The 24,677-nt window shown below is 42.6% G+C and overlaps 1 protein-coding gene across 2 annotated transcripts in view; it reads right to left on the reverse strand.

The window, feature by feature from the left end:
• CSMD2 (CUB and Sushi multiple domains 2) overlaps positions 1-24,677 on the reverse strand; it is a 643,348-nt gene that overhangs the window by 230,407 nt on the left and 388,264 nt on the right. For both annotated transcript variants that reach the window (XM_063311620.1, XM_063311621.1), the window contains 2 exons: positions 18,009-18,121; positions 993-1,175 (listed from right to left, as the gene is read on the reverse strand). In XM_063311620.1, the coding sequence (XP_063167690.1) occupies positions 993-1,175; positions 18,009-18,121 (296 nt within the window). The remainder of the gene's footprint in view (positions 1-992; positions 1,176-18,008; positions 18,122-24,677) is intronic.

Genomic DNA, 24,677 nt, shown 5'->3' on the forward strand with positions numbered 1-24,677 from the left:
TCATTTTAGAAGATGTTTTTCACCAGTTATTTATTTTAGTGTATAATCCATCCATGAGTTGGTTGTAAATATGGTTTTAGTTACTGTACCTCAAAGTGCTCTTTGTCATTTAGAAGGTGGACAGGGATCAAGATGGGCTTAGTCAGGGTCTACACTTGTTCGTATTTTCTCTCCTGGGCTCTTCCAGGAAGAAGGACATTATAGAAATAAAATCAGTTAAGCAGCTACCTCTTATTTAAACCTATCTTAACAAGAGCTTAATTTCAGCTAAGGCCTGGAACTGAGTACCTCTTTAATTACTAAACCCATCTGTTGGAGAATGTGGGGGTTTGGGGGGAAAGGTCTCTGATGTCTAACCTGTCCCCTCTCCATGACCTCATGTCAAGTGTGTGTGCTACTTGCACTAAGCAAGCAGACTAGCCAAGATAGAAAGGTCTTGATTGAAGGTGCAGACTGACAATGTGGTACCCAGAAACATTATAACACCAATACCACTTAGATGGTGTAGACAGACCTCCAGTACATATACAGAGAGATGGCTGAAATCTGGCAAGATAGCCAAGTCTCAGATGATCTGTTTTCACAGGAAATCTTATGAGGTTTTGTCACAGTGCAGCACTGTGAATTTGTGCAATGGTGACTGCTGCTTGTAAACAGTGCTGACTCCTGGCAAAAGGATGGTGTCTTCTTCTGAAGATCTGTAGTTTCTGGGATATCAGGGGCCTCTCTGCTTGCCAGCTACAACTGGGTGATGGAGTTAATAACCAGGGCCTCCCCAGTCAACCAGCTGGTGCTTCCTTCTCTATGCCTGAGTTCGAATTACTCCTTGGAAGCATGATACCCTTCCAGACCATTTATGTTTGGATATGGGACCTGCAGGTTTCATTTTCTTCCTATCTCTACTGCACCCAACATGTCAAATTGTGCACTCTTGACAGCTTCTGAGATATTCCTTCTTAAATGGGAAAGGGCACTCTTTCCCTCTGACTTACAAACACAGATTGGTTTCTGAGAAGACCACTGGCTACTCTTTTGACAAGTGATTGTTTTCTGCCCCTTCAGTTCAAATGCAGGCTGGCATTCAAACGTCAACGAGTCTCCATGGCGAAATGTTGACCCTTCTCTCTTGCCATAGGCCAGCATGCCGGGATCTCCACAGCTTCCCTGGTCAATTTCTAGAAGAAACACAAATAAAGATACGAAAGTGGGGAACATTAAGGGAAATCTTTGCATGCAATCTTTTATAGCATCTGGCATTGTGTTCCTGCCATGGTAGGAATTCTCTCCATAAGGATTTAAAAAAAATACTTATAATAAAAACAAGTCAGGCTTGTTTGCTTTCATAATGCTTTGGGAAAACTTCTAATGTCCTAAAAGAAGAGGTCAGCTGTGAAGAAGAAACAGTGTACAACGCTCCCAGCTCCTGTTCACATTCTCTGCTTACCCTGTATCCTTCTTTTGGTCTTATAGGCAATTCCTGGGAAATTAATCTGTATATAGAGTTGGAAATAGAAGGTACAGATAAGAAAAATCAGGATCGGAGGGGATGTCACCAAAGACCCCCTACCTGTCATTCTTATTCTTATTCTTATTTCTTACAGTTTATAGACTTCAAGATGTTGAAGGAAAAAAAAAAGAAAAATGGACCAAATCTCCTCTGAACATAAAGCTACTCAAACTGTCATGTGAATCACTTGAAATCACAGGAATATTTTCCTTCTGAACTTCCCCGATCGCAGGGTTTAGGAGTCGGTACATTGCACTAAGATATAATGTGATTTGCTTAGATTTTATCCTAGGGTGGTCCTCAAAGCTGACCATTTTGGCCTGCAAAACACTGAATTACGGGTTAGAATGCTGTGCTCTTGGGGTTCGTTCAGCAGAGGAATGAGATATTAGGATCCAAAGTGGGAAGGGTGCTTCTGATCTGCCACGGGTACACCTGCTGTACCTGTCAACAGCACCTAAAAGAAGGCACCCCTTTTCCTGGTCTTGCATGGTAGCTGCAAAGTTCATGAGCAACACACATCTGAATTCAGGAAGTGTTAAGGACATAGAGACAGGTACAGTAAAGGTGCCTATGCTGGTCCTGAAGCACCTTTCCCATTTTGCATCCAAATACCTGCACATCCCTCTCATCAGGGACGTCCACAGGGTGTGGACAAAAAAGTCAGGATGGTGGCCCTAACAGTGCCATCAAAGATACACCTGGTTTTTTAAAATTAAAAATTTCAAGGGAAATAAAAACAGGTGGAGTTTCAATCGCACTATCGCAACCGGTGTCTTGACATTTTTTTTACCATACCCTGTGGAGACCTCTGCTTACCTTAAACCATGGTAAGCCCAGGCCAGCATGTAGTGTGAACACTGCTACACGGGATGGGCTCAAGAAACAGTTAGAGCAGTGACTCCTTCAGATGATGTGTCCAAAGCTCTGCTGGCGTCACACATAAAACCTCGCCTTTCTTTATCATGCCCTGCAGACACCCCTGCCAACTTTCATTATCTGCTTTGCCTTTGCCACTTGAGAGAAAAGAGCCTGAGAGAAAAAATAATAATCCTACTCTCTTTCTTTCAAATTTCTTTGGACATATCTTCTTTATAGAGACGTGTTAAATTATCTAAGATTTGCATTGATCCATTACTTATCTTGATACAAGCTGCCTGGCAATCAGCCTTTCCCCCTTTTTTCTAAACCTTTTCAACTGAATGCCAAGAGGCCAGGTGCAGGAATGGCGATGACAACGTGACATGGGGGAAGTATGAGAATTCCTTTCTCCTGCTAAGACGGCCGGATTCTGACAGAAGGTTGAGCCATATTGTGTTCTGTTTGCTTCTGGCTTAGCTTGTTATATAAAAAGACTACTATGATTAAAAGTCACAGTTAAAACATCCCAGCTAGTATTATGGAAGAAACACAGCCCTTGTGGAAGCTCACCCACACATCAGTTTCAACACCTGTTGATTAAACAAAACATGAAGTTAATATTTTTAAGACGCTTGGCAAGTTGGGGTTGTTGCTGCCGTACCAGTCTCCCTGCTGCATGGCAACCTCCGTCCCTGGGTTCCTTCATTCCGTAACCAGGATGGCAGTGGAGTTTCCAGGTTTATGGTTCTAGGGGGCTTCAATCTGCCTTCTCTGAGATTGGGAACAGGGGTAGCTCAGGAGTTCATGGGCACATGACAATCATGGGCCCATCCCATATCATCTGGGGCCCAACATGTGACAGTAGGCCTGATCTGGTCTTTCTGTCGCAGCAGTGGTCTGGAATTGGGGGAGCTCTGTTCCTCCCCTGTCATGGTCAGATCACTCCCTGGTAGTCACTAGAGTTCTCTGGTGCCATCCCTCACTGCAGAGAGATGGTACCTATTCGATCAGTACACCCCAGGGAACTAATGGACCCTGAGAGGTTCCAGAGGGAGCTTGGAGTTGTTCCTGATGGTCTGCTCCATGGTCTAGTTGAGGGTCTAGCTGTCGCCTGGAGGGTGTATGTGGGGGGCTTTGGATTGGATCATGCCCATGCGGCCTCTATCTACCCATGGATCCTACCACTCCTCCAGGTGAAAAGATTGATGTCAGCCCTCCAAGGCAGGCCAAACTTGGAAACCAAAGACAAGCAAGCTAATACTATTTTTATTATAAGGTTACAACAACAGAATTTTGCAAGTCTGAATGTGCCTCTCTTCTGCTCCCTTGATCTCTTTGAGAACCAGGGAGGATCATGTCTGGGATGCATTCTCAAATCACATTTCTGCCCCAGACTTAGATTCCTTTTATCTGACCATTGTCTCGGTTGTGCCATTTCCTCCAACGTTATTCCTTCTGCCAATTATAGGGGGCTGTGGGGGAGTTTGGGTGGGGAACAACAGAATTCAGCTCAACCCTAGCAAGACGGAGTGGCTTTGGGTTTTAGGCCTGAAGGTTCCAGGTTCTTAACAGCTTTGGTTCTGGATTGGGTGGCACTGCCCCAAGCAGACCCAGTGCACAGTGTGGGGGTTCTCCTGGAGTCATGACTCCTGCTCAAAGAGCAGATGGCAGCTGTTGCCAGGAGGGCCTTTGATTAGCTTCATGTTGTGTACCAGTTCTACCTGTTCCTGTATCAGGAGACTCTGCTCTCAATCACTCACGCTCTGGTCACTTCTCAAATGGATTGCTGTAATGTGGTCTACATGGGGCTGCCCTTGAACAGCATCTGGAAGCTGCAGCTAGTGCAAAATGCAGTGACACGGGCAGTTATGTGCGCTCCTCAATCATCAATGTATTATACCTCTGCTCCATGAGCTTCATTGGCTGCTAGTATGCTTCTGGGTTCAATTCAAGGTGCTGGTGATGACCTGTAAAGCCCTACAGGGCATGGGATAGGGATATTTGAGGGACCACTTTTCCCGGGTTACATCTATCCATCCCATCAGGTCTGGCAGGAGAGTCATGTTGAGGGTCCTGTCTACGAAAGAGTGTCATCTGAGAGGACCCAGGAAAAGAGCCTCTTCTGCCATGGTGCCTGCCCTTTGGAACATCAGGCCTACTGGCCTTTAGGAGGGCTCTGAAAACATGGCTCTTCCATCATGCTTGGGGGTGTGATGGCAGTGGAGAGCCATGGCTGTGCTGAATGCGAGGTACTGACTGGATACTGACCCTGATTTTTCTGTTTTTAATGCAGTTTTTATTGAGGATTTGTAGGGTTTTTTTTTATTAATTTGTTTTCTGAGTATTGCTTTAATTGTTCTGAGTTGCCCAGAGTCACTGAGGTGAGATGGACGGCTATAAAAATTGAATGAATGAATGAATGAATGAATGAAGTAGGTATGCAGACAATGTATGACTTGGCATTGTGTGATGTTCAAAGAAGAACGGGGAAGAAATTAGTTGCTACAGATATTCCCTTGGGATGTTCCAATTGTTACTGTACTAGTTTTTTCCTACATCTTCTTGGGGATCGAAGAGGCAGAGAATGAACTTCCCACGGCTGTTTGTTAGTCAAGTGTTCTCATGGAAAGCTAATTTTGAAGCTTCAATCATGAAAAGAACAGCAAATGTTTCTCTTAGCTTGAGGAGGAACACAGTAAATGGAATGGGGAATGTCTGCTTAGTGCTAGTCAAATGGTCTGGTTGGCTACCTTACAGTAACCTGAAGGATAACAGTAACAATAACAATAATACAAGAAGGAGGAGCTGAAGTTGGCTACTTACGGGAACTCTCCCCAGTTGGTCTGGCAGGAGGGACATTCTCCAGGTGCCGGTGGCTAAAGTGTGTTGGCTGGCCAGCCCAGGAGGAAATCCTTTTCTGATGTGACCATGATACCCACCCTTTGGAATGTCTTTCCCTCTGAGATTAAGTTAGCCCTGACCCTGCTGGCATTTTGCAAGGCCCTAAAAACTTGGTTTTGTGCCCAGGCCTGGGGCCCTGGATGTGGGATAAAGCCCATCTCTTGGTTTTGTTGATGGCCATTTTATGATTTCATCTACTGTAAGTTTTTATTATTATATTATGCATTTCATCTGTTTTATCTATTTTATTGTAAGCCACTTGGAGTCATGTATGTGAGATGGGCAGCTATATAAATTGAATAAATAGATACATTTACATGACTGGTTTGTGAATGCAGTTTTGTACATTTTCCCCCCTGCCAGAGGAGAGGAGGATGAGGCAACCAGAACAAGGAACGGAGGTATGAATAAAATAATGTTACAGGTATCCAATACTGTAGGAGTATGCCCTATAAGGAAAAACAGGAATGTCCAATGGTGACAACAAGATATTCTGGGTCTCCGTAAAATAGTAAAACGGGGAATTAGGAACTTTTTGATAAGTAGAATTTTTGTCTAATTTGTTCCAACATTTTTTACCCCAGCTTGGTGGGATTCACGTTGACTTTCATAATCTACACCCAACATTCCATATAATTGCAACCTGCAGCTGATATGACATTGTCATGAGCACTGATGGTGAGCAGGAGGGGGCCCCTATCCAGGAGGGAAAACACATGCGTAGTTTAGAGGCTCTGAACTGTCCTTCAAAGAAACCCAGAACAGACCTTGAGTTTGGGGGTTTATCTGTCTGGGTTTTCCCACGCTCCTTCAGTTTGGTAGGATTTTCTGTCTACTATATCTGTCATGAGTGAGGATGGCGAGCAGGGGGCTCCCATCCAGGCTGTAAAGCACATGCGTAGTACTGAGGAATTAGGTGGCCATTCAAAGAGACACAGATCGGGCCCGCCTTAGTATTTGGGGTTTATATGTCTGGGTTTTCCCACACTTCTTCGGTTTGTTAGGATTCTCTGTTATGTATCAGTAATAAACACTAGAGACCTACTCCTTGTCTCAGCGTGGTTCCTGGCTGCTAGGACAATATCAGTTTAATAAACACTAGAGACATTCTCCTCATCTTAGCACGGTCTTTGCTTAAGCCAGGACACACATGCTCGTTTCAGGAAAAGGTCTCTGCCCTTTATTGATAAAACCTAGGACATTCAACAAGTTTTCAAAGGTTCCTCTGGAATATATTCTGAAAACATAAATGACAAACCTGGTCATTTATGTTTTTCCTTCTACAGAAATGTAGAATTTCTGTTGGGGAAATAAATATTCACTGATAATCAATTACCAAAAAAACTGTTAGAACAATGTCAAAAAGATTTCAGTGCAAAGGAGATAAAAATAAGTGTTGTTTTATTTTGTAGATAACTAAATGCAGAGCAGGACCTAAGACATCCTGTCTGTCAGCTGCTATTCACAGTTGCTCCCTTAGAATAGATTTGGTCTATTTCTCACTGCATAATATGAATGCAAGCAGCACTGGAAAAACAATCCAACTGTTACAGGTATTTGCATCTTCTTCTGGAATCTGTGTCCATAATATACAATGGAAGGGAGGGTATGTCAGAACCAGGACAATTGTTTCAGTTCAGTTTGTATAATTTGCACTGTGTGGAAACATCCGTGGCTTGGAAGAAGAAGGAGAAGTGAATCTGTTTCACCTTAATTATCATCCTTAAAATATTAGGATTTACCACTAACTTTTACATGACCACTAATACTGCCCTAGCTGGAAAGTAAGCTATCTTGAAACATAAGCCATCTTCCCCCAGAAATTAAATAATATAATGCAAACTACAAATAGGCACAAGAAGACAGATTTGAATCCTACAAAACATCACACCTTGAGTGCCTGGGTAATAGTTTCAGATCAATGTGCATTAACATACAGAGCTTTTATCACATACAAACAGCCATCATCTTGACTGTTTTGACCACCCCCTGCAGACCCCTGTTTCAGATCCTTGAAGAATAAGAGGAAGGACCCTCAATCTTCTACTTCACCTCTAAGAAAGAATCTGTTTTTTAAATGAAGATATAAACTCAGAGTTCAAACGAGGCCTTAAGCTTGCCAGCCCTGAATTTCAAGGTTCTGTTTCAAAAGCATCCATTCCTTGGTTCCACCTTATTGTTCCTGGTTGTGTTATACAGCTAGGCCTCATTCCCCCATTGAAATTGGGGTATGGCTAGAAAAGGGTGCATCAAAGTATTTGAAGATCACAGAAAAAGATAAGAAGCCAATCTAGTGAAGTGTCACAGGAATTTAGAGCATGCCTGAAAGAGTTTTTCACCAGAGATGTAAATTTTCTCATTGAGAAAAAAGGGATCAACTGGTCTGCGCATTCATAAACCACCGGCAAGCTTTACATCTTTAAGATGAAACAATTCTAACTCAAACTTGTAAGGAAGAAGTTCTCTTTATCTTGATGGAGCTTATTTCTGGTTAGAAAAAAAAGGAAGAACAATTTACTGTAAGACTGGGGTATGGCTGACAGGTAATCTGGAGCCACACCTCCATGTTTCAGTTTTACAAATTAAGCCCCATGAAGTCAGGGAGAAGGGGAAAAAGTGAGCCAACTCCAGCTCCAGGTGGCTGGAACAAAATGTCAAGCTAGCAGTGTGAGTCATTGTCCCCCTTTTAATCTTCACTCCATTAAGCTTTGAAATCATTAAGAGTTCAATAGTAGTCAGTCTGGAAGGGTGACAGAAAGCAAGGGATGAAGTGGGGAAAGTACAGGAAAAATAATTATCCTGTGCATAGTTGACAAATATTCATTGCAAAGGTTGGGAAACGTATAAAGCTGTTCATGCAGAGAGCCACCTTATCTGACTATCTGTCTATTTCAGCAGAAACTATTCGTTCTAATCTATTTCTTTTGAAAACCAGATGAAGAAAATGTCTGACATAGGAGGAATGTCTGCAAAGTAATGGATGAAATCCTGGGATGCAAGTCTGCTTCTTCTGCCTGAAAAGCGGGGCTTGGCATGCCCCCTCCCCCTGTGTCCCCACCAGATTTCCAGGTCTTATCTGAGCCACTTTGGCTGGCATCCTGCACTGAGACCAAGCCAGTCCCTTCCGGACCAGACAGCTCCTAACCTTGAAGCATTTCTGTATTGATTCATCCCCCCAAACCTCCTCCCACAGATCACTCTTGATAGAAACAGCACCTGGGCAACAATTCCTTGCATGACAGCTGCATTCTTCTTTGGAGTCCCACCAATATTTAGTAGACAACTTGGTGTTAGGGTTATGTGTTATGCAAACACCAAAATCCAGTTAATTTATTCTGAAAATTAACTCAAAGGGATTAATTTTTATCTGAAATCAAATCAGCTCAGGTTGGGACTCAACTGGGACTCAACTAGATCAATTAACTTTTTCATCAAATTGGCATCCAAGGGTTAATAATGCAATGCCAGGCAAGGGTGTTCCTGGTCTTCTAGCTTTTCCATCCTTATCTAGAAACCTGGGGATAGAAGCTGGAACCTCTTGCATGAAAAGCGTGTGCTTGCTCTGCCATGGGGCCACCATCTCCCCAAAGAAAGGCATGAGGAGGTCAGCTGGAGAAGGTGGGCATCAGTCATGCTTTTTCTTGTACAGTAATGAAGCCTCTGCTTCGACTGCTCTCTTTTGGCATTAAAAGTTTAAAACTCTTTAAGAAAGACAGGTTGTACTTGCTTCATTGTGTACGTGCCTTTATTAAAACAATCTGCATTTCAGGTCTACCTTTCCTAGAACAGTGACACTTCTATTTCCCCTCTGCCTTCTAATCAGCAATCATGGACTGAAAGCAGCAGTGGTCTGTTTTTGTTTTTTGTTTTTAATCCTATGACATAGCAGTTCAGTGTTCATGCTGCTTTTCTTGCTGGGAAATCCTTGTGAGGTCCAGCAGCCAGATGTGTAGACTATTTAGCCGTGACAAGTCACGTTGCCCGGGGTGCACCACGGGGAGGCTAGTCTGCATTGCACCGAGTTGGGCTGAGAGGGAGGGACTGGCCCAGGGTCGCCCAGCCGGCTTTCGTGCCCAAGGTGGGACTAGAACTCTCCTACCACACCTGATTGGCTCTTGGGCTGAGAGAGAGGGACTGGCCCAGGGTCACCCACCTGGCTTTCGTGCCCAAGGCGGGACTAGAACTCTCCTACCACACCTGATTGGCTCTTGGGCTGAGAGAGAGGGACTGGCCCAGGGTCACCCACCTGGCTTTCGTGCCCAAGGCAGGACTAGAACTCTCCTACCACACCTGATTGGCTCTTGGGCTGAGAGAGAGGGACTGGCCCAGGGTCACCCACCTGGCTTTCGTGCCCAAGGTGGGACTAGAACTCTCCTACCACACCTGATTGGCTCTTGGGCTGAGAGAGAGGGACTGGCCCAGGGTCACCCACCTGGCTTTCGTGCCCAAGGCAGGACTAGAACTCTCCTACCACACCTGATTGGCTCTGGGGCTGAGAGAGGGACTGGCCCAAGGGCACCCAGCCGGCTTTCGTGCCTAAGGCGGGACTAGAACTCTCCTACCACACCTGATTGGCTCTGGGGCTGAGAGAGAGGGACTGGCCCAAGGTCACCCAGCCGGCTTTCGTGCCTAAGGCGGGACTAGAACTCTCCTTCCACACCTGATTGGCCCTTGGGCTGAGAGAGAGGGACTGGCCCAGGGTCACCCACCTGGCTTTTGTGCCCAAGGCAGGACTAGAACTCTCCTACCACACCTGATTGGCTCTGGGGCTGAGAGAGAGGGACTGGCCCAAGGTCACCCAGCCGGCTTTCGTGCCTAAGGCGGGACTAGAACTCTCCTTCCACACCTGATTGGCCCTTGGGCTGAGAGAGAGGGACTGGCCCAGGGTCACCCACCTGGCTTTCGTGCCCAAGGCAGGACTAGAACTCTCCTACCACACCTGATTGGCTCTTGGGCTGAGAGAGAGGGACTGGCCCAGGGTCACCCACCTGGCTTTCGTGCCCAAGGCGGGACTAGAACTCTCCTACCACACCTGATTGGCTCTGGGGCTGAGAGAGAGGGACTGGCCCAAGGTCACCCAGCCGGCTTTCGTGCCTAAGGCGGGACTAGAACTCTCCTTCCACACCTGATTGGCCCTTGGGCTGAGAGAGAGGGACTGGCCCAGGGTCACCCACCTGGCTTTCGTGCCCAAGGCAGGACTAGAACTCTCCTACCACACCTGATTGGCTCTGGGGCTGAGAGAGAGGGACTGGCCCAAGGTCACCCAGCCGGCTTTCGTGCCTAAGGCGGGACTAGAACTCTCCTTCCACACCTGATTGGCCCTTGGGCTGAGAGAGAGGGACTGGCCCAGGGTCACCCACCTGGCTTTCGTGCCCAAGGCAGGACTAGAACTCTCCTACCACACCTGATTGGCTCTGGGGCTGAGAGAGAGGGACTGGCCCAAGGTCACCCAGCCGGCTTTCGTGCCTAAGGCGGGACTAGAACTCTCCTACCACACCTGATTGGCTCTTGGGCTGAGAGAGAGGGACTGGCCCAGGGTCACCCACCTGGCTTTCGTGCCCAAGGCGGGACTAGAACTCTCCTACCACACCTGATTGGCTCTGGGGCTGAGAGGGAGGGACCGGCCCAAGGTCGCCCAGACGGCTTTCGTGCCCAAGGCGGGACTATAACTCACAGACTCCTGGTTTCTAGCCCAGCACCTTAACCGCTAGACCAAACTGGCTCTCAGTGGTCTGGCTGATAACCCATAACAACTGAAACGTGATGTAGACAGATTGGACGTTAAAGGAAGGATCTGTTGCTTGGCCTGCTCTCAGTGGAGTTCCCTCCTTCATCCAGGGTTCCTACCAGGATCCTGGATCTGTGTGCCCTTCTGAAGGCCTAGAATGAACAGTGCACCGGCTGCACACTCTTGCATGGAGCAGTTATGTATTTTTTAAAAAAATAATGCATTCCCTTGGTCTTTTGTTTTTGTTTTTAAGGGCTGGAAAAATTAAGCTGCTTCCATTCATACCATGCCAGCACATAATGACACATGTTCATCGGCCTGCATGCGTCTGTCTCTATCTCTGAAGCTTCCAAAAACAATTGAGACAGGAAGTTGGAATGTCCAGCTGTTTCATGTGTTTCATCATACGTCAAATGATGGGAGTTAGGTCTTGGTTGCCTTCATCCCTTTCCATGAGAGACTATGTCTCATGAGAGAAAAACGGGGTAAAAAAATGCAACCAGCAGCTGTGAGGGGAGAAGCCAAAGTGAAGGAGATGTTGCAGGTGAGGGGAAAAATCAGTATTGGCTGGAGGAGGAAAGAAATGAAGGCTGGCAGGTTTCCTAAGAGATCCTGCTGTCTTTCTACCAGAGGTGATGGAGAGGCAAAGACATGAGAAGACTTTAAAGACTGGATGAATTCATCATGCTCCACTAAGCCAAAGTTGGTTTGCTGGACAAACTGGTTAACAAGCAGTGCTAAGCCATGAACAATGGCTGTTTCCCATTCTGTGCTAAGCCACAAGAAAATGAGTCATATTATGTTTAATGCACATACCTTGTGGTCAGATTCTCCAGGTTCCAGGAGATCAGTACCAAGGTATTAATCAGGTTTCTACAGTTGACTTTACCCCATGTCCCTGCAAGGCTTCCTTGGTGCTACAGTTGCAGAAGGGAGAACCCAACCACAAGATATGTACTATGCGGTGAACTGGGGCTACCTCTTTCCCAAGAAATCCATTAGCTGAATGTTTGAACTCCTCCACTGAATTTAGCTATGGAGTCCTTGGTGCTCTCTGAGCCTTGTTGTTTTCTCGCAGACGTTTCATTGCCAGACTAGGCAACATCTTCAGTGAAAAGTCCTTTGCGCTGAAGATGTTGCCTAGTCTGGCAATGAAATGTCTGCAAGAAACAACAAGGCTCGGAGAGCACCAAGGACTCCACAGTTCAACCCTGAGCTATAAATATTCGCTTCGACTGAATTTAGCTATAGCAGGCATGGGTTAAAGAAAAAATGGATGGCTGATGGATGCAATGAGACTCAAGGTAAAATATGTTATGTTCAGTCTTAAATCTCCGGCTGCAGTCTTAGGAAGGGAGTAACGTACTTCATTTTAATGTATCAGTGTAATGTACTTGACTTTAGATTTATTTATTTTATTTATTATTTATTATTCAAATTTTGTTACCTCTCATCTCCCCCAAAAGAGGGACTCATTATCTTGGGATAATGATGGATTCTCTTTAACAAAATCTATTTATTACCATCAATATGGTAATATAACAACTGTACCTGGCTGATAGAAGGACAGCTAGGGCCAAACTGGATGTTGCTGCCCATTAGCCTACCTGGTTAATTTTTATTATGTGTGCATGTGTGTAAGGAAGATCTCCCTGCTCACCATGGCTTTGAAGGCATGCTAAGGCATAAGGAAAGTGACTGAGATGATAAAGCAGAGGGCAGTGTCCAGTTCCTGCCATGGATGCAGTATGGCTCAGATTCATACATGATGAGCCAGGTCTCAAAATGGGGTACAATTTGTCCAGAAGGAAGAGCAGAAACTGCTGCAACAGCTAAGCACCAACCAAGTAGCTTTACCATTGGGCCACCCTTTCTGGGAGGATCTGGAAGAAGTAAAAGGTAAAGGTTTCCCTTGACATTAAGTCCAGTCGTGTCTGACTCTAAGGGATGGTGCTCATCTCCGTTTCAAAGCCGAAGAGCCGGCGTCTGTCCGTAGACACTTCCATGGTCATGTGGCCGGCATGACTAAATGTAACGCCATTACCTGCCCGCTGAAGCAGTACCTATTAATTGACTCACATTTGCATGTTTTTGAACTGCTAGGTTGGCAGGAGCTGGGACTGGCAACGGGAGCTCACCCGTCACGCAGATTCAAAAGTACTGCAAGAAGTACTGTATATCTAATCTAATTTCCTCATGAGTCAGGATTCTGGGATGGGAGAACTCCTGTTCCCGTCCCACACTCTCTGGTACTGCTGTTGGGCTATTGCTTAGACAGGATGCTCTGCTCTCTGTATCATCAGATATCCTCAAGATCACTTCCTGGGTTTGGGTTTCAGGACCCTTGTCAGTATCTTGATACTAGGACTGGAATTTGGGGCCCATTTTTCCTGCTCTACAGCTGGTCTTGAGAGAAAGGATCATGAGTGGAAGGAAAAATGAAGAGGTTCATCTGCTCATTTTACCAGAAAGTTTTTTTCTTTTCTTGAAGAAAGCAAAACAATACTCCCTCTATAGATGGGCAGGACAGATATGAGTCTAAGCTATAATTGTCTGTGTGAAAAGATGCTGAATTCAAGTCCTCTGTTGTATGACTTTGCCTAAGTGTAGGACTCAAAAACATAAAGGGATTATTATTTTTCCATAGTATTTTTTGCAGAGGACTGCTTAAGTATTATTTATCTGGTTATACCTTGATATGAACATTCAGCCCCACTACAGGCTTAGTTAGCCCAGTTCATATGAGATGCCTAACTAGGCTACAGCACTGACTTTGGTTAATCTCAGAAAGCTAGCTAGGATCAAATGTGATTAGTCCTTTTGTGGGAAGCTTCCAGAAAAGCCCAGGATTGGTGATTAGATTAGGACATTGAAGAAACTTCTAAGAAGAAGGCATTACCATTAAACTCTACCCTATCATTGCTAAGAAAACAGCATAGACATGCCTAGGTAGTCATGGAGATAAGTTCAACTTAGAAATATTTTACTAAGTTTCTTATCCCATAAAAGTGTTAGGATGTTAGCTTTGGTCAGATGGTGTTCTTCTGTCAGTTCTGGAAAAACCACATCTTCAGTCCAGGTATATTAAGGCACTGATACCCACTTCTGACATGGCTACAAAACGTGGGAGATATCAGGAAACAGAGCAGGAAAACAACAAACCAGATAAGGACTTGACATCACTCTCTTTCACTTTTTGCTCCTCAGCAGTACTTCTGAAAGATGCTTTGCTACAAGAAATGACAAAGAAGGCAGTGGCAAACTGCTTCCATAATTCTACCACATCCAGAATATCATCAGAAGTCCAGCTCAGCTCAAAGGATACTTGATTTTTAAAGGCTTTAATTAGTGGACTCAATAAAGTAGGCCTTATATTAATGTGTGTAATCTTGGTTGAGCTTGAAAAGCTCATCAGAACCTGTTGGTTCATGGCTGGGAAACCTGGAGGAAACATTAGAGCTGTAGGGTGGAATGGAAGTTGAAGAACCTTCAGAAAGAAGGCAGTGGCAACCCATTTCCATACTGCTGCCAAGAAATTGCACAAATGTGTCCATGAGATGTCCAGATAAACAGCCAAAGCCCCACAGGTCTGGAGAGGACAGTGTTGGAAAAACAGTCCTAAAAATGTGTAGCTGTACCATATGAATTTGGCTTCGTGCCATCATGATCTTTGATTCTCATAACCCCCAGCAAACTTCACGGATCATCAAACACAGCTTTTAGTAAATCTCACTGATCTGGTTCAAATGGTAGCAAGCTTGCCTCAGGGAAAACAGTTTGCATGGCTTGCAAACAGAAATAAGTTGTATAGGAGGAGTGCTGAGGCATGCTCCTGTCACAGGATAAAAGGCCTCGCTGAACTCCATGAAAGTGTTCATCCTTCTTTCTCCAAGATCAGCCTTTTGAATAATCCAAGAACTGAGCTACAGCTGACCTTAATTGTGCAATTCTATTCTTCGGTGTCTTGTTTTCTCCCTGAAAACTGATGCTGGGGTATGCGTGATCTGAACTGTGACCCGAGCCCACACATCAAAGTAATGGAAAGGCTTAACCATTTGCCACTTGCTACAGTCCTCTTTCAAATTATTTAATTGTATTGGCAGCACCTGGCCAGGCTTAGCTGGGTTCAAAAGCCAACCAGGGTTGAACCTGGTAAATGTTCTCTCCCTGGAAACTGACAAAGCTTGGATGAGAGGTCACCAGATAATCCCAGGGCTCCGGGCTTCATTAGGAAGCCCCTCCATCCAAAAATAAAAAAATGCTATTGCAAGCATAACATGGACATGTTGATGAAATCACCAGGACTCAACCTCAATCTGAGGGATAATGCATCTTTTTTTTAAAAAGATCTTAACCTTCAAGTTTCCAATACTCACTGTATTGGAGGTGAAGAGCTTCCCCCTCCCATTTTCCCTTTTCCCCCAAGAGAAAAACACATAACCACCTCAACATTGCTGCTGAATGAATTCCCTTCCTCTGTCTAAGAACATCTTTGTTTTAGGGGGAGAATATTTCTTACTTCATTTTTAAGATGGGCAATTTCATCTCCTTGTGTGGTATTACTCTGTCCATTCCACAGCAAGTTATAGAACTATTTTAATTTTAATACAAAGAATTGTGGAATGCTTTAGATTTGATTCCAAATCCTAAGCATGCATTTAATTAGGTATTTTATTAAATTTATAAGGCTGCTCAATTCTATAATGACTCTGGGCAGTGTACAATCAAATCAATCCTAAATTATGATTAGAACCCCAAACATCTAGAAGATAAAAAAAATCTAAAGCAATAAAACATATACGATCCACCTACTATTTACTCTAAAAAAGGCCTGGGTAAAAAGGGCCAAGTTTTCAGGGCTCCTTCATACACAGCTGAAGGGGGAGGCAGGTAAATCTCAGAGGGATGTTGTTTCTAATGCCACAACAGAGAAGGCGCATGCATCCTCAACCATATTTTACTCCAGCAAATGTATCTGGAGCAGAATTAAAGTCCTGAAGTAGTTCAGGATTTCAAGGCATACAACTTGTTTTTCAGGGTCCAGATAGCACAGCTGCATGGCATTCTGAATTTGAAGGCAAAAGAACACTTTGGAACATAACTGGATGTATGTTTCTGAAAGTTCTCTGGCAACAGTGGTAATTACATTGAAAAATGGAGCTTACATCAGGGAAATTAGCATTTTAAAAGTTTTCATCTGTGCAATTTCTGTTTCTGAAATGAAATCAAGACTGTAATATCCGAGAAGGTAATAAGTTACTGAAATTTTACTTGTCTTGATGAAAGGGGAAGTAATTTCTTTATATATCTCTTTTCTTTTCTTTTCTTTTCTTTTCTTTTCTTTTCTTTTCTTTTCTTTTCTTTTCTTTTCTTTTCTTTTCTGTTATTTCTTCTCTTTTCCTTTTTAAGTTTTTTTCTTTTTCTCTGCACTTTTTCTTTTTTATATTTTTTGTATTTTTCTTAGTTTGTATTAGTGTTTGTATCTGAAAACTTTAATAAAATTATTATATAAAAAAGAAATGGAATCAAGATGATATGCATTAAAAGAAATTATAGGGCAATTCAATTAAAAATACACAAGGGTAAGGTATCTACAAAACTGTCACCTATTGGAAATGTCTACATTTGGTTACAACATTTTCGACATTTGTTTTAAATCATAGAAAAATGGTGGACTGGAATATTACACTACTGAAGAAGATCTGAAACCAGGCAGGATTCGTAACAAGTTGCATATCCCTGAATGGAGTTAAGTTAACTAGGTTCTGAACTGAAAGAACATTGCTTTGAAGGACACCAGGGGGTTTTACCAGGGGGACGAACAACTATGTTTACATGGCATTAATTACAGAAGAACTACAATTCAATGGCCGAGTGCATGTTTTTCAGGGATAAACATGCTAACTTAAATTTCTGGCCTGTTCAGTTAAAAGGGACTTTGTATAGGCGTATACTTCTGTTAAGATCTTATGTTGGTAGAAGACATGATTGCAGAAAATCCAATGTTCAGTCTGTCATATCTCCAAAACTTCAATTAGCTGACAAATTCTGGAAGATGAGACTATATAATTAAAGGAATTTTTGTTGTTGTTTTTTTATAACAAGTCTAAGCTTGTATGAAACATTCCCCAACAAATCTTCCATTGTTCTTTCTGGCCTTCAGCACCAGAGGAATCCTGACAAGTTATCTTTCAATGTTTAATTGCTCCACTTGTGAGTTTTATTATGGCTTGCTTTGTCTCTCATTCTACTAAGGAGTATTAGCAGAAGCAAACACAAAAGCTGCTTTGGTCCTTTTTAAAGTTACAGTCACTCAAAACAAAAGTGTCACCTTGTAGGTGCCTTTCGAACACCTCTCATAGATTGTAACTGCTAGTAATATATTTTCTTTTCTTGTTCTTACCATCTAGTCATCCATAAAAGTAGTTTTCTCACAATGATAAGCAGAAACTGGCATTCCTCTGAAACAGTCACAGCTTTGTGGAAAGCCAATCACTCATGTAAGATGTGCCCTTATAGTGTTGGGGAGTTTATCTTTAATAATTACAATTATATACTGTCCTTCTCCCAAGATGATCCCTTCTCCCTCCTCCTTTTTTATGGTGCTGGATGTACTGTAGGTTGCACTTTTAATTCTCACACCAGGTGTTTGCTTTGCAAAGCAGAAAACAACACGGAAAATGTGGAACCTGCTAGTATATCCAGCTGCTCTGAACTTGTAAGATACAAGACCCTGCAATCTTCAGATGTGTTGGATTCCAGCTCTCAACACCACTAACCCATCTAGCCATGGGAATAATGGGACAGGAAGTCTAACATATTTGGAAGGTATCAGATGGGAGAAGGTAGCCTTATATTTAACCCACTGCAATGAATCTACCCCGCTTATTCACTTGTACTGTCCTTCATTATTGCAAAGACCCATTTCTTTTTCTAGTCAAGACATCTCCAGGTAAAGTTTCTGTGGGGTGTGTCTGTGTAATAAGGAGTCAATACAGAAACTTGATTTACCTTCATAGGTTGCTTTGAACCCTAGCAAGTTCCTCATGCTATCCGTCTGGAAGAGGAGCCAAATCTGATGTTGAGTGCTGACAATCAGATCAGGGACGGTTGTACCTGTTAAACTGTCAAGAAAGAAGAGAAACTAAAGCAGAAGCAGAAGCAATGATCGCTTATAGAGAGGGTGTCTGAAGAGAATTTGGGGATGGAAGAAACAGTTCCTTCTCAAAGAGAAGAACATATTAAGAGGAGTAAAAGCAATGTTGCTAAAACTACTAATGGAGAGAAGGAAGGCTTTTGCTGGGAACAGCTATCAGTTGCCTCATTTCTTTGCCAAATGTTTGGAACAAAAAGTAGTAGCATCAGTTCCTCCAAGTGTGGATGCTCAATCTCACACACAGGAAGAATGAGGCTGGCTCTACCAGTAGGTGGATCGTGGTGGCCATTTTACATAGCAGAGGCTGGGATTCATGGGGAATGGATTTTGGAGGACTGAAGGCTCCCCACACACCATAAATTTGCAACTCTCAGACATGGCAGAAAATGCTATTACCTCATCCTACAATTGGCTTAAATGATACATAAGGGAGGCACACAACCTTGTATTCACAACGACCCTGACTCTTGATCTCTTGAGCCTGGAAATATAATGAGGGTGGTGGCAAACCATCATGGTAATACATTAGTACATGTTCAACTTTTTAAAAACATCCTCTTGCTCTCTTACACTGTCCTAAGCTCCAATAAATGGACACATATTGCTCATGTACTCAGATTTTAAAAACTCAAGTCAACAATTTAGGGCTTCCTACACCCATAAGCCAATGCAATAGTTTTAATATTCCACAAAAGAATATAAGAGCCAAAGATGAGCTATATCGATCTTTTCAAAATATGGCAAGGCAAATAACTCCCACAAGTAAAATAAAAACAAACACAAAGCACATTAAATAAGACCATCTGCAGTAACTACTACCAGTACATCGCTAGACTAAACTATAAGTAGTATCACTAGAAGCCAGGAGAATCTTCAACTCGGTGACTCCTCATCTCCCTGCAGTTTGGATAATACACTCTGGACTTCACCTTGCCTACTCAACTGTTCATACCAACCTGCAGAAAAGCCAAAGTACATGTAACAAATTGACATCAGCACAAGAAATAACAGCTTGATGCCTGGGACCTCCTTGATCAGTGTTGTTCTGTATCCAGGGCTGGTGACTCAGGAATGATCGGATGTGACATGATTTGGCAGTAAGAAAACCACAACTGTCGTGCTGTCAAATCATGTCACATCAGATCAAACTGTCAGAACCTTAATTCAGAGTCCCAGGTCAAAGGATCATCATTTAATCTATTGCTCCTAGGCTGACTTTTCGTTCCGAAATAGCTCAGCAACATTTATCTCAGAGTGCGCAAGCTTGATGTTTCTGGGATCAGTTTTCTGTTTTCATTACAGGGTCACACTAGATGCCCAGCAATGGCTTTAGCATGCCTCTTTATGTACACTGCAGAAAGTTTCTGGCAACACAGGAATTTGTCTTCAGTGGTAGAGCTGAGTGTTCACTCAACATGCGCTTCTCTTTTTTTCCCTATCGAGAATGTTGTGTCTGGTGAAGAGGCATGTTTTAATTTTGCTCTTGCTAAATAGACTATTATCCTTAATTGTCTACTGTAAATCTGTGGCTATCTACCATTAGATCCTGCTCTATAGACTTTACACTGTTAGCTCTGGTTTACTTCCCCCCGTTCCTTCTTTTAAAATAGTTTTTTTTAAATTAAAAGATATAATAAGATATATAATAAGAAGTACACTCCAAGAAAAAGATATAATACGCGTGAGAGAGAGGGGGGGGGGGAAGGAAGGGGAAGAAAAGAAGAGACAAAGAAAAAAAGGAGGTAAGAAAAAGGAAGTAAAAGAACAGAAAGCACAAAAAGAAATATAAATAGCTTTTCATCTTTCTCCCAGCAGTTATACATAACATTCTAAGCCAACCTCCCTCTAAGATTACATCATAACTCCCTTCCTTCTATAACTTATTCTTTCTGACCGTCAAAATCGTAAGTCACAAGGCCCCCATTTCCAATAAGCAGGAATGTCAGTTAGAACAACAGATGAAGCTCATTAGCCTGGAATGATCCTCCAGGAAAGCTCATCTGCCTAATGACTATGCATTGTAGGTGAAAGCACACACATGTACAGATATGTACACACACATACACATCAGATTTATACGGAACCAGATCTGAACAATTTTTCTCCTCTCCTCATTAATCTTTCTTTTTTGTCTGTGTTGTTTATTCGTTCAGTCGCTTCCGACTCTTCGTGACTTCATGGACCAGCCCACGCCAGAGCTTCCTGTCGGTCGTCAACACCCCCAGCTCCCCCAGGGACGAGTCCGTCACCTCTAGAATATCATCCATCCACCTTGCCCTTGGTCGGCCCCTCTTCCTTTTGCCTTCCACTCTCCCCAGCATCAGCATCTTCTCCAGGGTGTCCTGTCTTCTCATTATGTGGCCAAAGTATTTCAGTTTTGCCTTTAACATCATCCCCTCAAGTGAGCAGTCTGGCTTTATTTCCTGGAGTATGGACTGGTTTGATCTTCTGGCAGTCCAAGGCACTCTCAGAATTTTCCTCCAACACCACAGTTCAAAAGCATCGATCTTCCTTCGCTCAGCCTTCCTTATGGTCCAGCTCTTGCAGCCATTTGTTACTACGGGGAACACCATTGCTTTAACTATGCGGGCCTTTGTTGTCTACCCCATGCTTTATATGAGATCTAGTTTTTATTCTGATTTTAAAATTAAAAAAAAAAGATTAACATGTTAAGATTGTTCTTTGGTGATCTTATTGATTATTTATATATATATATATATATATATATATATATAGAGAGAGAGAGAGAGAGAGAGAGAGAGAGAGAGAGAGAGAGAGTTGTTTTTTCTTTTCTTTACTGGCCTATGCGCATTGGATTGCAGAACAAATATCCCATCCTGTTCAGAATGAGGATATAAGACCATCCAAGGCAAACAAGTCTATGTAATTTAACCAGAAGATCTGTAACAGATGTACATCACGTATTAGATAAACATTTACATATCATTTGGGGACACCCTTGCTGAAATCCCCAGATAAAGCTGTTTAAGTGACTTGAGCTCAGTCACCATCAGTAATCATGGGCATAACTGCTTATCCTGAATTCTTCTAACTGGCTATGTCTTCTGGAGACTTTTTGGGATAGCATTTGGAAGTTGTTTGCAGATTAATCATTTGCACTTTCCCAAAGACCTCTTTAAAGCATAGACTAATGGAATATTTTTATAAGTACTTGGTCATGACACCAGAGAATCCTTAATCTGATTTATAGAGATGAGCTCTCATACCTGCCTTTTTTTTTTCCTGTACTCCTTTTTCTAACTGACAGAGTCACAAGAGTAGTGTTGGGAAGAGAAAAAGCCAGAAGTTAGTTCTAACTTTATTCTATAGTTCTGCAGTGAAACAAAAGTCTCCCCCCCCCTTTTGGCCAAAAAGAGACACAATTCTCTATAGCAGGAGTGGGAGCCTTGCTCCAGCCTCTGTAATCAATCATCCTTGCAAGAGATAGGGTCATTCATGAGATGACCACTTTCCTGCAAGGACCAGTGTCCACAAAGACGAACACAACTGAAGACTTGGTCATCTCTCCTGACAGGACTTTGTGGTTGCTGATCATAAATCTGGAAGGGAAGGGGCAGCTTCCTTAGCAATTTCAACTACATCAAAATGGTTTCGGGGAGAAGTCATATGCTTTCATGCAGCCTGATGGGAATCAGCATGAACTTTTATGGGTAAGTAGAAAGAAATGCCATTTGCCTTCTCAAGACAACCTTGGACAGCTGAAGATCACCAAGTTTTGTCAGTATAACCAGTCACGGCCTTTTTCAGAACTAGGTCAGAAACCCAATCCATAAGCCCGAAGTGAAGCCTTGCTGGACCTTTTCATTGCTTCCTTCTTTTCTATTTTGATTGGGAACTGCCATTTCTTACCCCCGTATAAGCAACTTGGAATGTTCTCTACCAAGGAAAAAAGGCCAAAGGTTTTAGGGGGTAAATTTATTTATTTATTGCATGGCAGCACATCACACATATTACAAATTCATTATATTAAAAAATTGGGAATATAAAAAAGTTATATAGAAAATATACATTGGTCATAGGGGAATTATAACTAAAAACAAACATTAAGATTACAAATATACGAATAAGATTACAAACCCTTCGAATGATCACTCATGCCCTGGTTATCTCCCATATAGACTACTGCAATGTGCTCTACATGGGGCTACCCTTGAAGAGTATCCGGAAGCTACAGTTGGTGCACATGTCACTCCTTTGCTCCGCGAGCTGCATTGATTGCCAGTATGCCTCCGGGTCCAATTCAAGGTGTTGGTTATCACCTTTAAAGCCCAACATGGCATGGGTCCAGGTTATCTAAGGGACTGTCTCCTCCCCATCACATCAACCCAGTCGTGCAGAGAGGACATGCTACGGACCACGTCTGCATCTGCAATTCCATCTGGCGGGATCCAGGAGGCAAACCTTCTCTGCAGTAGCTCCCACCCTTTGGAACATCCTTCCCCCGGAAGTGAGATTGGCTCCCTCCCTCCTGGACTTTAGGAAACAGCTAAGACCTGATTCTATGATTATGCCTGGGGAGGGAGAGAGAGTAGCCATTCCTGGGGATGGTTAGTTTCTTAGAAGGACCCAGCTCTGCCTGCAAATCATAAAGAACTTCCAGCCATCGAGGTTTTTATTATATTTAATGTATTATGTATTATAGTGTTTTACAGTTTTATATTTTTATTTATGTTTTATTGTAAACCACCCAGAGTCCCTTTTGGGAGATGGGCAGTGATAAATTTGATTAATAAATAAAAGAAATAAATATAGTCTTTTGCAGCATCAGTTGCCTTCAAGAAATCAGCGAAGTTCCCGTCATAGGGGGACAATTGATAGACCGCCTCCACGTGGTGTCCCTGGGCCTCCTAAGACTTTTAGGAGTGGCTAAATGGTCTATCATATATGAGGCAGCCAGATAATCCTATGGATCTCCTGGCTAGAGCACACCCATTTTTGTCACCTTCACTCTGTTAGGGGGTAAATTTTTAGGAGCACAAGAACTTGGCTACTTCAAAATCCAGGTATACATTACTGGGATTTGGAATCACATTTTTAAATGCTCCCCTCAATGGAAAAAAAGCCAAACAAAATGAAATGAAAAACAAAAACAAAAACAAAACAAAATGACACCCCCCCCAACCCCCCCCCCCGAGAGCAGCAGTAAAATGTTACTGTGAAAAATGTTGATTGTGATGCAATTTTTGACTTGCAGGGAGATATTTTTATTTTTTTATTTCTGTAATTCAGGAGCACATTTGAATTTCAGCATTGCTTCCCCCACCTTCACGTTAAAATGTATTAAGTTTCTTATATAGTCAAAGGGCTTCAAAGCTGTTTAGATGGGAGATTGTAAACATGAATAAGACCTTAGAATACAATGAAAATGAGCACCATCAGAGGAACCAAAATTGCACAACAGGCAATAGAATAATATAATTTATAATTTATATATTTCCCCAACAGAAATGCAGCAACTTCCCTGCCAAGATATACTGAAAATGGGAGGTTTCCCCTAAATATTGGAAGATCAAAAAGGAACACCATTTGAGGTGAGTTCCAAATTTTGGCCACTGCAACTGAAATATTTTCTAGAAATTTAATCATGCTACTCGTTTCAATCATTTACTCATTCTTTTAATAAACATATAATAAATTACATATTTATTATATTACGTTTTAGTATATTATATTACATTTTAGTGTATTTATATTTTATAGTTTATAGTTTATTTACACTATATTATATTATTGTATAGTATTTATTACATTGTGGTTAATTGTTTTTTTATTTTTTATTTTTTTATTTTATTTATTTGTTTAATTTATATCACTGCCCATCTCCCCCAATGGGGGATTCTGGGCAGTTCACAATAAAATATTTTTACTGTAAAGCGTCCAGAGTCCCTCCTTGTGGGGGAGAAGGGCAGAGGTAAATCTGACAAACAAACAAACAAAAAAATAAAGCAAACAAATAAATATAAGTGAAAAAGACAATAAGTCTCAGAATAACATCTACAGTAGAAACAGGGCTCCAGACGTGCTGTGAATCCTCCTTTCCCACCTCTTTCTTCCAACGTTCATTTTGTGTTCTCTCTCTCTCTCATCCCCATTTCCCTCAATTGCACATTCAAATCAAAACTCTTTCCATTTGGGAACTGAGCTATGTTGCTCTGCAATTAGAAACATCAGCACGTCAAGTACCATAGAGAGCCAAACAATTACTCATCAGAGACACACATATGGTAGTTGAGGGAACTATTCACAGTGAGTTATTATCCTGGTAGTCTCCTGTGTTATTTTTCAGCTAAATCTGACTTTTTAGTTTTAAAATCTTAGTTTTCAATAAAACTAAAATCTGCCCATTTTAGTTTTATTGGAAGCTGCATCATTCCCTAGCCTACAATGGGTCCTACAAGTACCATCAGTCCACCAGCAAATTGTTCGGGGCTGATAGGGCGATATGAAGAAGACTACCTGGACCCACCCTGGATGCCTTTCTCCTCCCATCCTCCTCCTCACCA

Source organism: Candoia aspera, chromosome 10 (genome assembly GCF_035149785.1).
Source record: "Candoia aspera isolate rCanAsp1 chromosome 10, rCanAsp1.hap2, whole genome shotgun sequence".
NCBI lineage: Eukaryota > Metazoa > Chordata > Lepidosauria > Squamata > Boidae > Candoia > Candoia aspera.